This window comes from Giraffa tippelskirchi, chromosome 12 (genome assembly GCF_054371585.1).
Source record: "Giraffa tippelskirchi isolate mGirTip1 chromosome 12, T2T-mGirTip1v1.2.pri, whole genome shotgun sequence".
NCBI lineage: Eukaryota > Metazoa > Chordata > Mammalia > Artiodactyla > Giraffidae > Giraffa > Giraffa tippelskirchi.
The window spans coordinates 99,557,158-99,572,304 of NC_137286.1; the positions used below are offsets into that span (position 1 = coordinate 99,557,158).

General features: G+C 37.0%; 2 protein-coding genes across 9 annotated transcripts in view; one reads left to right on the forward strand and one right to left on the reverse strand.

Annotated features, from left to right (window-relative positions):
• N4BP2L1 (NEDD4 binding protein 2 like 1) overlaps positions 1 to 7,585 on the forward strand; it is a 30,506-nt gene extending 22,921 nt beyond the window's left edge. For 2 of the 6 annotated variants that reach the window (XM_081549237.1, XM_081549236.1), the window contains 4 exons: positions 2,146 to 2,273; positions 2,585 to 2,673; positions 4,578 to 4,654; positions 6,109 to 7,585. In XM_081549237.1, the coding sequence (XP_081405363.1) occupies positions 2,146 to 2,273; positions 2,585 to 2,673; positions 4,578 to 4,654; positions 6,109 to 6,367 (553 nt within the window). In that variant the 3' untranslated portion in view covers positions 6,368 to 7,585. Of the gene's footprint in view, positions 1 to 2,145; positions 2,274 to 2,584; positions 2,674 to 4,577; positions 4,655 to 4,703; positions 4,773 to 6,108 lie in introns of all 6 variants that reach the window. The other 4 variants (XM_081549239.1, XM_081549240.1, XM_081549241.1 and 1 more) reach the window with 4 other exon arrangements.
• Positions 7,586 to 9,418: 1,833 nt separating this feature from the next.
• Positions 9,419 to 15,147, reverse strand: part of BRCA2 (BRCA2 DNA repair associated) — a 53,197-nt gene continuing 47,468 nt past the window's right edge. For 2 of the 3 annotated variants that reach the window (XM_081549215.1, XM_081549216.1), the window contains 3 exons: positions 13,770 to 14,014; positions 11,863 to 12,009; positions 9,419 to 10,687 (listed from right to left, as the gene is read on the reverse strand). In XM_081549215.1, coding sequence (XP_081405341.1) covers positions 10,046 to 10,687; positions 11,863 to 12,009; positions 13,770 to 14,014 — 1,034 coding nt within the window. In that variant the 3' untranslated portion in view covers positions 9,419 to 10,045. The remainder of the gene's footprint in view (positions 10,688 to 11,862; positions 12,010 to 13,769; positions 14,015 to 15,147) is intronic. The other variant, XR_014071061.1, reaches the window with a different exon arrangement.

Sequence of the window (15,147 nt, forward strand, 5' to 3'; positions counted from 1 at the left end):
GTACACAAAAGATAAGGAAAACAAGTTACACAATATTATTTAAACTCTGAATGAAGCTTTCATGTTTAGATAATATTGATGAAAATAATTCAGAAACTGTAAACCATTTACAAATATAAAATATGCACACCTGAAAATGCAGTTAGTGTTGCCCTTAGATTTTCTTCTAAGGTGTCTTTATAATAACTGTTTGCCCTGGAGGTTAACGTTTGGATATCTGATTTGAGCTTTTCAGTTTAAGTATCTTTACAGTCAAAAGACATTTACAAAGAAACTATGCAAATCCTTTTTATCAGATCTTTATATTTGCCTTTCGTGTCCGTTTCTATATCTGTGATGTATTTAAAATGGCCACATTTTCTTTGCCACTCCTCCTAGTATGTGTACACTCCAGTGTACTTTACTACGATGGCATATCAACAGTTTTGGTTGGAAAATCTGACTTCATTTGTTATTATTAATAAAATAACAGTACCTTGTGTTTGTAAAGTACCTTACCTCTTGAAAAATGTTTTCCCGTACCTCACCTCATTTCATCCTTACTAGAAGCTCTGTTTACTAGGTTGTGATATTACACAAGTTTTCAGTCAGGAACACAGAAGCTTGGAAAGAGAGACCACATGACAGTAGTGGAAGAGTCAGGAATTGAACCTTAGTGTTTCAGGCTTTATGCTTTACTCATTATCTGTGGTCTCAGTACCTTATGCTCTTTCCTGATTAAAGAGAATTCTTGATGGAGAAGAATAAACAGAGCTGAATAGTTCTGTTTTCTTTTTACATTTCCTGCTCTTGTTATGTTCCAACATTGTTTTCCTCTTTTTTTTTTTTTTAAGTCTTACTAATTTTTGGCTGTGCTGGGTCTTCGTTGCTGTGTGGGCTTTTGTCTAGTTGTGGCAATTGGGCTACTCTCTAGTTGCAGTGCGCAGGCTTCTCATTGCAGTGGCTTCTCGTTGCAGAGCATGGGCTCTAGGCATGCTGGCTCAGCAGTTGTGGTGCACAGGCTTAGTTGCTCTGCAGCATGTGGAATCTTCCCGGACCAGGAATCAAACTCACATCCCTTGCATTGTAGATTCTTAACCACTCGATCACCAGGGAAGTCCTTTCTCCAACTTTTAAATCTTTTTATTCTGAGCATAACCATTTTGTTGTGGACTCTATCTGCCTGGTGAATTTGTTTGAAGTTAGAATTATGCTGGGGGGCAACACAGGGAGAAGGGAGAGAATCGTGTGCTCATTGTGTCAGGCACTGTGCGAGGCGCTTCCCCAGGTTATTAGGTAGTCATCCTCACTTAGCAAGATGGGTGCTGTTATCCTCAGTTTTTTCATGTGAGGAAAGGAGGCTCAGAGATTTACTTTGTTACTATCTAGCACAATGGCCATCTTCTCCCCCAAAAAAGTCTGAATAAGGATTTCATGTGGAAATATCTTCTCTTTGAAGTTATTTTATGCAAAACTTCATATGCTTTTTTTTTTTTCTTGCTTTAAAGAGGGGACTCCATGATGCTTTTTCTTTTTTTCTGTGTGTGGTATTTTCATATTCAGAGAGAGTGATAGAAGTTTAGGAAAGCCTAGGGAATGTTGGATCTGCATCTTTTCTTCTCCTGCTGGTTTTAGAATTTGGTTTAGGTTGCTGCTAAAATGTTACCTGTTAGGGGTAGCACAGACATCACTTTTATCTACATTTCATACCTCAGCAAGAACTAGTGTCTCACATGGGTCCTTATGGAGAACAGAACTACAAGGTAAGGGGACCCAGGACAGGCAAGGGGATGAAGGAAGGGGCTGCAGCAGGGGTACTTGGGCAGTGGTGCATCACAGAGGAATGTCAGTGAGGGCTGTGCCCACTCTTGCCACCCCTGCAGCGAAGCTTCCAGAGTTTCATCTGAAACTGATTTTGATTTAATCAGAAATCAGCGCAGTGGTGACCAGCACTTGTTAAAGAGTTGGGCAACACACAGTCCCCTCTCAGCCCTCTCCTTACCCCTATGAAGGAGTGATACCTTCTAGAGAGAATCTCTTTTTAAAATGGATTTCAACAACTCAAACCTGGTGGTCTCACAAGTATAAACTGCTAAATGTTGGAAGGAAATGATTTATAGTATGAAATGCAGTCATAAAATAATCTCTTGTTTCCCCACTCTCCAGACAATTGCAACACGACTTTCCCAGAGCCCTGATTTTCAGCACGGATGATTTTTTCTTCAGGGAAGATGGTGCCTATGAGTTCAATCCTGACTTCCTGGAGGAAGCTCATGAGTGGAACCAGAAAAGAGGTGACAGATTCCTTTCCAAGCTCCTGGGAAATCCTCTTGTGCACATAGATCGTAGCTCCTGCAAAATGAAAAAAATTTATGGAAGGAGCTTAATCTAAAGTTCTGCCATTTTTTTCCCCTCAAACAGAATGCCAGAGTGTAACCTCCCTAGATTCCAGGAAAAAGAAAATTACTGATAATGGGTTCTGAAATAGATGGTATTGAAGTTGTGTAATGAGGACATCCTGTAATAAAAATAACAAAATATGGAGTACACTCGCCCTTCTCTGATTGTTGCATGTTGTTCACTGTTATATAACATTGTGTTGCAGCAAGAAAAGCAATGAGGAATGGCATATCCCCCATTATTATTGATAATACCAACCTCCACGCCTGGGAAATGAAGCCCTATGCAGTCATGGTAGGAAGAAGTATCATTCTGAATTTTCAGTTCTGGACATTTTGTGAGAAAGTTGAAACATTTGTTCTTTCTTCTTTTTTTGGTCTTCTGTGATCTCATATTCATTAATAGTAGTTCTCCCAGGGATCAGGTAAAGAGGTTTTATTTTAGCGTTTCTCTGCCATTCAATGGCTGAAATTTGCTGAGATGCTAATACTACCTCAGGGTACATTTTAAAAATAGCCCTTGGTCTGAATTCTTGACAGCATTTCTGTCTTGGTTGTTTTCCTAAGGGAAGGCATATGTAGGAGCATCCGCTGAAACCTGCTGAGAAGTGTTGGACTAGGTGATGCCTCCAGTGGAGCTGTAGATGATGTCCAAAGGACAGTTCTGTCTTTGCCACGCTGGGGACTTCAGTACTATGTGGTGCTGCTGCTGCATGGGAGTTCCAGGGCAATGAATTTCTTAGTTTAAAAACAGATTCAGGAGTAACACTGTAACCCTATTAAGATATTAGAATACAAATATAAATGTACATATAAAGGTAACAATTCAGCTGTTTACTGTCAGAATAGTCAGATGAATGAAGCAATGTGTACATTTTTCTTTATTTATGAAGTATGTCTGATCTGTTTTTCAGACATATTTCATCTTTTGTGCTAATATGTTTTCATTCCTTACTGCATGTAATAAGGAAAAAAGATCCACAAACATACAGGGAAAGGAAGAAGACAGCTGAGTATTCCCCCTACTTGGCTAATTTTAAAGTGAATCTCTCTAAAAGTGGACTCATGGCAGCCTGTTTTTAAGCCCTTTTTTATATTTTGGGCAGAGTAGCTTACATAGAGGTATGCTTTTGTCTAAATACTTTCATCGGTTTTACTTAGGCCCAGACTGTGGGACTTTGCTGAATGCAGGAAAGAATGAGCATCAACTTTGTGGTTACTTCAGTTCATGGATCAAACATCCACTCAGGAGAAAAACGGACAGGGATGTGAAGAGTCAGGTTAATTAAGGAACAACTCAGAACCAAGAGGCAGGGCTTAACTGAGAGTGGCTTAAGGGAAGTCATTTTACTTTTTATTTTCTAATTTCTAGACATGCACAATCTTTCCCAGCCATCCACAGCTACTACTAAGACACAAAAACTAGATATTTTCCATGTATGATATTTGATATCCTTCTGAAATTAGAAGTGTCCATCTAAAGAATGAAGAGGAAATCCCCTTACTTAGCCCATTTTATTCTGTATATTTTAACACAAGAAACAGTAGTCATAACAGAAAGTTCAATTTGAGATAAAATAAGTAGTAGTTAATTAATGCAAAGAACATTTGATGTTTCCATGGAAATGGTAATCATTTTCTAAACTCAAGGAAATATGGCACAGTGAATTGAGCCAAACTATGTGGCATGGATTGGAGAGCTACTTTTTGGAGGGAAGAATATGTGAAGTATGTGGAAATCATTTTTATTTCCCAAGCTCTGTGCCTCTGGTACTCTCACTTTGTAAACCAAGGTGTGAGGACTAGGCCAAGGCACTTGATGACAGTGAATCAATGATAATCACATATGCGGGACTTTGGGAAACCATTGGAGTTCATTGCTCATTCCTATGGACAGGGAATTTAAAACTAGTTCAACTATCTATTTTTTTAAAGGTTCAAAACAAAGAACTTTTGTCATTTTCCAACATAGTAGATAGGATTACTGAAAATTTATCATTGGAAACGATAATATAATCTGAGAGTGGCTAAGTATGGATGTATACCAACTGTATTTGTTAACATAAATTAAGGCATTGAATTACTGGTTAAACAAAAGGAATGTCAGAAAAGATTTGTAGTAAATGTTAAATGGCAACATAAACATTCCCAAACATACATACCATGTCTTCAACATTTTATGTACTTTTGAAAAATCAGGCACTTGAAAATAACTATGAAGTTATATTCCGAGAACCTGACACTCGCTGGAAATTCAACGTTCAAGAGTTAGCAAGGTACTTCTTTGTTTTCCTAGCTCCTCATTATGTATCCTGCTATTTTCAGGTATTTCAGACCGAACAAAAGAATCTTTTCAGGCTGGAAATGGACATGGTAGTTTTCAGGCCAGAAATGGTAATTCTTGGAAATTGATAACTTTGGAATTATTAATGTGAAAGACTTTACTTTGGGGTCAGTTTTCTAATATAATGCTAAATGCTAAATCTTGGCTTGGACTTGGTCCTCAAAAAGGACATATTTAACATTCTGCTAAAATGCTTCTTCATTAGTGGACATTTAAAAGCACTTTCCTCTGCATGGGATTGCACTTTTGAGCAGTGTTTTTGCACTTAGGCTAAACAAAGACCTTCAGATACTGAACAGTCTGTGGTTCATTTATGGTCTAGATGCCGCTTCTAGTTGGTAAAGCAATAAATGTCCAAATAATACTAACTTGTTGATTGAATGCATGGGTTCTGATAATTTACCATCTGTGCTATTTCATAATGTCAATGATTTAAAGTAACCAGTGAGGTCAGAATTTACTTTTTAGGAATAAGTCTAATTCATCTTATGGTTACAAGCAGATAGTGTTTCTCAAGGGATGTGTGGATCACCTCTGTCAGAATCACCTGAGGTGATTGTTAAAATCTTAGTTCATGGGGCCTCCCTGGTGGTCCAGTGGTTGAGAATCTGACTTGCAATGCAAGGGATGCTGATTTGACCCCTGGTCCAGGAGGATCCCACATGCTGCAGAGCAGTAAGCACGTGCATCACAACTACCGAGTCTGGGAGCTGTATCCACTGAGTCCACGTGTCATAACTCCTGAAGCCACACACCTAGAGCCTATGCTCTGCAACAAGAGAAGCCACTGCAATGAGAGGCCCGTGCCCCACTACTAGAGAAAGCCCCTGTACTATAGCAACAAAGACCCACCACAGCCAAGAAAATAAATAATAAAATAAATATTTTTAAAAGTCCTAGTTCATGGACCCCATTCCAAGTTGAAATCTCTGGTAATTACATTTCAAAACTATATCTCCAATTGATTCTCATATCCATGAGAATTGATGAATGTTGTTTTAGTAAGGATCTAGAAGTATCTAGGACTGACATATTTGATTATAGATATATGCATAACAAATTGGCAAACACATAAGAAGAGCTCATGGTGATGTCTTATGTTTTGAAGCACAGAATTGAGATTTCCAGAAACAACATTTTTTGATGTTTTAGCTCTTTGCTAGCTTCAGGGTAGTTTGGGGGTGTGCAGGGCCGCATGAAAAACAGTTGGGCTGAATGATAACTGCTTAACACGATGTTTTGCTTTTGTCAGAGTTTCATCCTAAGAATAGGGAGTGCATATCTGTATAATAATACAGGACTTGTAAAATACAAATACTTATAAAATATAACTCATTTTGATATGCTGCCTTAACTAAACGTTTGAATTTTTTTTTTTCCACGTAGAAGAAACATTCATGGAGTCCCAAGAGAGAAAATACACCGAATGAAAGAACGGTATGAACATGATGTTACCTTTTACAGTGTGCTGCACGCAGAAAAACCAAGCAGAGCGAACAGAAACCAGGACAGGAATAATGCATCTCCTTCTAACGGTGCAGGGTACTGGAACACCTACGCAGAGTTCCCAAACCGGAGGGTGCATGGCAGCTTCACTAATGAGAGCTCCTTTAACAGAAGGGGTGGTTGTCACCATGGGTATTAGAGGCCTCTCTTACAGGCATTCCGAATTTTCCTAAATCAGTTTTTACTTCAATTTTTGATATTTATTCTCTGTTCAGTGGTAGTCAGAGCTCTAATTCCAGTGTAAATAGTCAAACCTGAGAGTTTTGTGCAGAAGTCATTACATGCCTCTTCAACAAGCATTTGTTAAAGTGATCCTATGTGCATGGTCTGATGCTGGGAATTCTGCTGATTTGATTACACAAAGTCCTTTCTCTAGGGAAAGAACTAATTCAAAACTGAAACCTGAGAACATACCCAAGAACGTAATTAGCCATATAGGCTCATTAATGAACTGAAGTGTTTTTAATATAAAGCTTCAGTAGCCCTTTCTCTGAAGCAGTCTATTTTTTCAGGAAATTCATCTCCATCAGGAAAGTTGGAAAGGTGGGGGAGAAATAGTAGGCAGGAACAATTTTTTAGTGCCATTGCTACTTTTGATCATCTGTGTATCCAAAAATGTGAGATGTGTGGCTGTAATGATATTGATTTTCCTTTAAGATGAAGACTCCAGGAAGTATACACCTAAGGGAATATTGTCCTTCAAAGTAGACACTTTGGGAAATTATCCCTTTATTTTAGCGATGTGTCATTGTTAGAAATATCTGTTAAAATCTTAATAGCGATACAAGCTACTGAGGAAAATCAGTGTCATTGTTTCAAGTCACATCTTGTGTTTTAACTACCACTTTATCAAACAGGGTTAAACCTGTTTGATAACAGGGATAAACCTGTTTGGCTGTTGAGCTAACAGTGTACATAAAACAAGCCTGCCTTTATAAAACACCAATTTTTAAGAGGAACAATTAAGCAATTTTTAAAAATTATGCCTATAAACGTGTATTATCAGTTGGCAGCTCCAAAGTTTTGGGCGTACAAGGAATGAAGCATCCCAGGATGTCCTCACATGGAAACAGGAAATGTCATGCTCCTTTTATGAGGAGCAGTCTGTGTTTTATGAGGCATTAAGACAAAGTTCTACAGTTCTTATATTAATATTGAATTTATGAATCTAAATCAAATTTTAACAGGTTCGAATCAGATTAATTTGGTGTGAGACCATGGATAAGACCATGTAGGATGTATGCTTTATTTCTTGTTGGCCAGCAACTTCTTTCTAATGTTTTGTGAAGCATTATTTTAAGTGTTCTATATAATGGTGCTTTTATGGTTATTAAAAATTATATATGGTATTGCTTTATATGGACTTGTCATTGAATCTAATTTTAGGGGTTTAAGAAAATAAAAAACTTACTTACCATAAATCCCACAGAATTCTACCATATTAAGAACTAGTTTTTCTGTAACTATATTTACCCATCTTCTTTAATGAATAGGACACACAGAGGTAAAGATAAAAGCAACTTTATATTTTACTTGTGTGTATAAATTTTGATCTCTATACATTAGAAAGACTGTATTACTTTAATATTCCATATCTAGTACTATTGAAATCTATTCAACATCTTGATGATTATCAGCAACGATCTGTAATTTTTTCATTAACATTTAAAAAAATTGATGTCTCCTTTGAGTAGCAAAGTTTGCCCAGCAAACTAAAATTAAGTGAATTTGAATGAATCTAGTTTGGCTAAATTCTGCATTTCCAAGCTCAACACCTAATAACCTAATAATAATGATAATCCACATTAACAGTACTACTATTTTTCAGACCCCAGATAGTCCTGGATAATCCTAGTCAACATGGCCCCTAGGTCAGTGCAGAACTAGGTCAGTCTGGGTGGCTTAACTCATTCAGGATAGTAGAGGTGAGAAGTGTCAGAGAGTCCACATGAGAGTTCCTTTGTTCAGTTCCATCAGAGCAGCTGAAGAATCATAACTCAAGCCCTCCTGATTTACTTCTGACTGTCTGCTTAGGGTTTCTGGTTCACCTGGCCTGGGCTGGGCTGCTTTTTACTTACCCTACTCTGAAAGAGCTCAGAATAGTTCCCTGGTACATTTGCCTTTTTGGGAGCATAAAATCCTTAATAAAATGCCACCAAGTTTGTTTATCCCATCTGGAAATTACCTATTTTTCTTTCAACACCCATGACTCCTGATTTTTTTAAATTTTTGAGCACTTAACACTGACTTGTTTTGTGTATTAACATTTGCATCACTCACAGAGTTGGCAGAGTGCTTTATATACACAAGAGGCTCTCATTAAATGATTGTTGAGTAAGTAACACAAGTCGCTTTTACCATTTACCCCTTATCATGCAGGGTACATTGCTCACTTTGTAATCATTGTCACTTTTGGGGGGACAATAGCCATATATACTCAAGCTTCACATTTTATTTATATAGCTTGGCTATATTATTTACAGTTTATTAAAAGCAGAGTGTATGTTAGATGTCTCCATGATGGGTAGTCTAAATGCTAAAGAAAAATGAAGGAGGTTATAGCTTAAGTTTTTTCAAGAAACAAAAAAAGAGCTGCATTCTTATAATTCTTTCTGTTCAGCTGAGACTCAAGTTTTATTCCCTGTTCTAGTGTGTGGATCATTGGGAAAACGATTAGGATATGAAGACCAAATTATTTTATGAAAAAAAGTTAAATCACATTAATAAGACTGGCAGAACACTTAAGTTAGAAAGAAGAGCAGAACAGACTCTTATGTTCATTTTCAGAAGCGAGAAAAAACATGGGTCACAGTTATGGAAGGAAGGAAATTGCTTTTTAAAAGGATTTATTCTTGGCTTTAAGATGTGTTTATAATGAGATTTAAAAACATGATATTGTATATAAATTTAAGACATACTAAAACACTTTATGCTATTAGCTCCTAGTTTGAACTGCTTTCTTTTTCCTCTGTTAAAGTAACAAATGAGAATACCATCTTAAATTGAATGGGTCTCATCTGCTTTGGTGGTTAGAGAAAACTAGGTTTAAAAGGGACTGCTTGCTGAATCCTGTGATAGGACTAAAAGCAAGGAGAATCAGTGCCAATTTGAAAGAAAGATTTTCTCTTAAGTTGCAGACCAGATGATCATTTTGTTAAGAAATAAAAACAAATTAACACAATAAATTCTGTTTCTGATTTAAAGTATTTAAACTTTTAATAAATAATTTAACTCTACAGATCAAAATGGCATCAGAAAAAGGAAGTGCACTGAGGGTTCTATTGTTCTTGTAGTCATGCTGACTTAAGGATGAACTGTCAGAAGAAAACACCATTGTAATATCTTACTCATCCTGACTTTTTTGATCAGGAAAAAACTGTATTAGAACTAACATGTGCATTATGGAATACTGGGTCATAATGGGTTACCTCTTAAAAACAAACCTAAAATGGATAAACCAAAAAGAATTATACAAGTCAAAATAACTTTACTTAGTTCCCTGTAGTTATAAGGACACAATCTAAAAGAAACTGTTGTGTTTACTTCATTTGTAGTACTTGCAGTGATCAACCCAGTCATAAAGATTTAAAGGAGATTTTCTTGATTAGTTAATACACAGTTACACAATTTTAAGATATATAATTGAAATAAGAATATACCAATATAGAAGAAGGGAAAGAGCATTGCTGTGATATATAAACACCAGATAAACTTTTAACTATTTCCTTCCTTTCCTCATTATGCAAATTCCGATGTACAGTTTGAAACTGAATATGTTTTACAAACTGGAAAGGTTGAGTCAAGAACTAATTTATTGTCATTTTGGTTTCTGTTGCCTTTGCAGTCTCTTGGATATATTTTTTGTTGCACTTGTGTCCTGCATGTTAGTCTCCTGTTCTTCAGTCCTGGCTGGGGAATTCTCTCGTTCTTTGATCACAGATGTACTGTAAGGCCTTTTCAGTCCAACATAATCCTTAGGACTAGTGGGAACAGTCCTGGTGGACTCACTGATAGATATAAGTTGATTTCCTCCTGCTGAACCAGATAAAAGGGCTTGGGTATTTATCAGTGCAAGTTCTTCATCAGCTACCGAATCACTTTCCAAAAGAGAAATGTCGTTAAATTTTTTAAGTGGAGTCATCTGAGGAGAATTCAATTCTTTTTTCTTCATAGGTGTTTCATATTTGGTGCCACAACTCCGTGGTGGCTGAAATGCCTTCTGTGCAGCTGGAGAAACAAATGTACAAATGGGACTAACAGGTGGGGGTACAGGCAGTCTACTCAAGAAATCCAAGGCTCTTCTCTTTTTGCAGCTTTTTGGGTCATCAGTCTCTTTTTCCCTTTTGCAACAAGATTTTGAAGTCACTTGGGCTGATACAGGTGTGCAGATAGACTTCTCTTTTAGCTTACAAAGTAACAACGGACTTTGGTAATTCATCTCACTACTGGGAGAAGACAGCTAATGAAAAAAAAACAAAAAGAAGTAGCCTATATAATTCTGTCTTAATATATGAAATAAAATCAAATTAGCTTTTATTAAAAAATATTTAAACACACATACCACACACTTTCACTCCCCTAGTGGCTATGATTTCAAGAGACATTAATATTACTATTCTTATTCCAGAAGGAAAGATTGTTGCATAAGAGGATATAAAAATAACATGAAAATAAAGATGAAGAATAACTGTAGTAAAAGCAAAAATGAGGTAGGAGACATAACTTATGCTTTAATCTTTTCCTTTTTGTTATTAACAGGTTAAACAAAAATAAGCATTTTAAAATCATTTTAAGAACACAGCCTGTGTTCCTACTTTTCTAGCTTTGTAACTGGAGGCAAATGCTTCACTCCTGTATGTCATAGCTTCCTTGTCCATAAACTGTAGATAATTTTTATCTCAGGGTTGTTGTGAAGGTTAAATGAGTTAATATATATAACTTAACAAGTTTAGCTACTTAAGAAATAGTCTTTAGCCAAAATTACCGACTTTAGCTTGAATTGCTTTTATTGTAATTTAGAGTTAAACTGAGCTTAGAAACAACCCTAATTATACAGGATAGTCCTCTGAGCAAAAAGATATGGGCAAAAAAGTCTTCTCAGTCATGTGTACTGGGAATGCTAGAAATGAAAGCACCCATTTACAAAATTTGCCCCCAAAGAGTGTTACATTCTGGCTTCAATAAACAAGATAAACTTTCCAGATAGCCTATACCTATAGGAGGCACCGGAGACGGCAATGGCACCCCACTCCAGTACTCTTGCCTGGAAAATCCCATGGACGGAGGCTGGTAGGCTACAGTCCATGGGGTCGCTAAGGGTTGGACACGACTGAGTGACTTCACTTTCACTTTTCCCGTTCATGCACTGGAGAAGGAAATGGCAACCCACTCCAGTATTCTTGCCTGGAGAATCCTAGGGACGGTGGAGCCTGGTGAGCTGCGGTCTATGGGGTAGCACAGAGTCGGACACGACTGAAGCAACTTAGCAGCAGCAGCATAGGAGGCACTACTAATTAATGACACTTTCTAATTAAGTTTAATTACATTTTATCATGTTTACTAGGTATACATCAGAATACACTGTTGCCTCTCTATAGAGTATTTATAAAATTTGTTAAATTTAGATTAACTTACCAGAAACTTATTTCCTGAACCAAGAACTGTTTGAGCAGTGGGTGGTGCTGAAGTACAGTCTTTAGTTGGCGTGGACCACTTGGGATTACTTGCATTAAGTAAACGAATGAGCCTTTTTTCTGCATCCTCACAAAACGTATCAATATTCTAAGAAAATAAATTGGAAAAGCTGTTTTGTAAAATGCAAACCTACACATTCATGTTTTCAGAAAATGTTACCTTTAAAACCTGAAATAAAAAATGCAGACCAGAAAAAAAAATGAGGCACCCCAAATTTGACAGCAACTGTCAAATAATTCACCAGTGTAAAAACGCAAAAGCTACATCAGTGATTTAGAAGACCTTAATTGATAGAGGGAGAGAAGAAGAGATGGGGTGTGTGTGAGGGAAAGAGATATCCTGGGTCAGGAAGATCTCCTGGAGAAGGCATAGGCTACCCACTCCAGTGTTCTTGGGCTTCCGTGGTGGCTCAGCTGGTAAAGAATCGGCTTGCAATGGGGGAGACCTTGGTTTGATCCCTGGGTTGGGAAGATCCCCTGGAGAAGGGAAAGGCTACCCACTCCAGTATTCTGGCCCGGAGAATTCCATGGACCGTATAGTCCATGGGGTCACAAAGAGTTAGACACAACTGAGTGATTTTCACTTTCAAAATGAGAACGGCTTCATGCCTGTTCTAAGAATTAACTGAAATAACATACAGGTTATACCACATGAAACTGTTGTTTCAGAAGTCACAAAGGGTCAATTAGCAGTTTGGTTATGGTTTAATATAATTTATCACTTTTGTTAAAATTTAAAATGATATGTAAATGAACTGCCCTTGAAAGTTGTCAGAGAAAATCTGGGATATAAATAGTAAGTACTTCACAAGGGAACCAAATAGTGAATGTAACCCCCAGTTTACATTTACAGCCCCCAGTTTAGAAGCCATAAACAAACTAGGGTGTTATTATTCATGATGTACATTGAGTCCAGGTAGAATATTATACAAACTTTATATAGCTAATGCTTTTAAAATAGAATTTTATTTATATGGATTCTGAATAACACATTTCATATATTAAACTAAAGAACTAAGAGGCTTATCTTTTACAGATATTTATTTTTACAAGTTAGCATTTATAAAATGCCAAATTTTATTGGGAGGCAGCACTGCATTGTAGTTAATAGTCTGGACTCTGCATTCAGATGGCTTAAGGATGAATCCTGGTACTACCAATGTTGATGTGTGACTTCTGTTTCTCATCAATGAAATGGGAAAACAGTTCCCTACTTTATAGGGTTGGTGGGAGCATTAAATGAGACAGGCTTACAACAAGGCCAGATGTACAGTAAGTACTCAGTAAATTTTGTTCTCCTATTTGGTATTATTTTAAATCAAATACAGGTATAAACAATAAAATATTAGATATGGAGTTTAAAATGTAAATTTAGAAAGTTTTTTTTTTCTTTTTTGGCCATTCCACACGGCATGCAGGATCTTAGTTCCTGACCAGGGATTGAACCTGTGCCACCTGCAATGGAAGCATGGAGTCTTAACCACTGAACTGCCAGGGAAGTCCCAGAATGTAAATTTGGAATCTACATATTAACTGATTACACTGCCATGTGCTGTAAACCACGAGTAACATATAATTCTTGTTACCAATTTCCAGTTTGCCTACATGGTCTACATCTCTGAACATCCTTCTCACAACTTTTCCTAATTCGGTTCTTGTCAAATCATTCTTTCCTCCCTGATGGCTGTCACTCACCATCTCCTTAGGTTCATGAACAATTAATATACAATGAAATCTCACATTATATGTCAACTATACAATTTTCATAAAAGCTACCACTTGCTTGACATCTGACTGTCAAAATAGGAAAATGCCAACATGTATGGTAATGCTCAAGGCTAATTTTACCTCAATAGTATTTTTCATTTTGTGGAATGTCTCTTGAAAATGGCCCTCCTTAGGACTGGCAGAAAACATGGAAAAATCTCCAGCAAATAAAGTAGGAATTCCCGATTTAGACTCTGGTCGCCACTGGAGGTTGCTTGCAGCAATTAACATGTGAGGTTTAATAATGTCCTCATTAAGATCTATCCAAAACTTTATTGCCAATAAATTATGGCATTCATCTGACAAATAGACCAAAGGAGCAATACCTAAAAATGGAAAAAACAAACCCCAGAAAATAAAAAACAAACTTCACTTACATATGTATTGGATAGATTTTAAAATATAAGGAAACTCTAAGTATGGCCATTTATTTTGTGTATGCTAATGATAAAAACAAACCAAAATAACTAAATTTAGGAAAAGCTCAGGATTTTCAACAGCTTAGGACCTGTTGCTTATGGTGCTAAAATTTCAACGCAGTATGACAACACATTCTGTTACAGAGGCCATGGGGAAGCAGGCAACATGTAAGCTGAATAATGAATAGGGAAAATTCATCAAGATGGGAAGGAAGAGGGCATTCTAAGCAAAGTGAATGACTTTTTCAAGGTAGGAATGTTAAATACTTTAGTGTGCCAACAATGTGAAACTAAGTAGCTGAGGTGTGTGGGCAGTGGCTTAAAGCAGGAGGCTGAAAGCTTTTTCAGGCATCTGAAGGAGTTTGGGTTTCATTTTCTAAGGGACAGGGAGCCACCGAAGATTTTAAGCTCAGAAACCTCATGATTAGAGTTGTGTATTGGAGAACTGGTACTTCAGGTTTGGGGTAGCACTTTGAAACTTTCTGATAGAAATTTCTTCCACTAACACTTGACATCAAACTAAATAAAAAAAGAAAGAAATGTCTACCAGTAACATACAAATAAGGCATATCCTAATATAAAATTTAAGAATTGGTGATGAAGGAAAAAAACAGAAGATTGTGAGGTAGAACCAAGCACAAGAGGGCTCAGCTTCTAGTCTCCTTCTCCACACTGGTGAGAGGACACACATTTTAAGAATTCTGTTATTCTTAAATCCGAAGAGAAGCAAATAGAAAAAATCAGAAATAATGAAAATGGCTCTGGTGGAAAACAGGGTAACAGTCATGGGTTGACATAAAAGATGTTGACATCCTAACCTGTGAATGTGACCTTATTGGCAAACACAGTGTTTGCTAACAAAATCAAGTTGAAGTTTCATTTCAGTACATCCTAATTGAATGTCCTTATGAAAAGAGAGAATTTGGACACAGACATGCACACAAGAAGACTGCCAGGTGAAGAAGGCAGAGACTGGGTGAGGCATCTACAAGCCAAGGAAGGCCATAGCCTCCTAGCAAACCATCAGAGGCTGGGAGTGA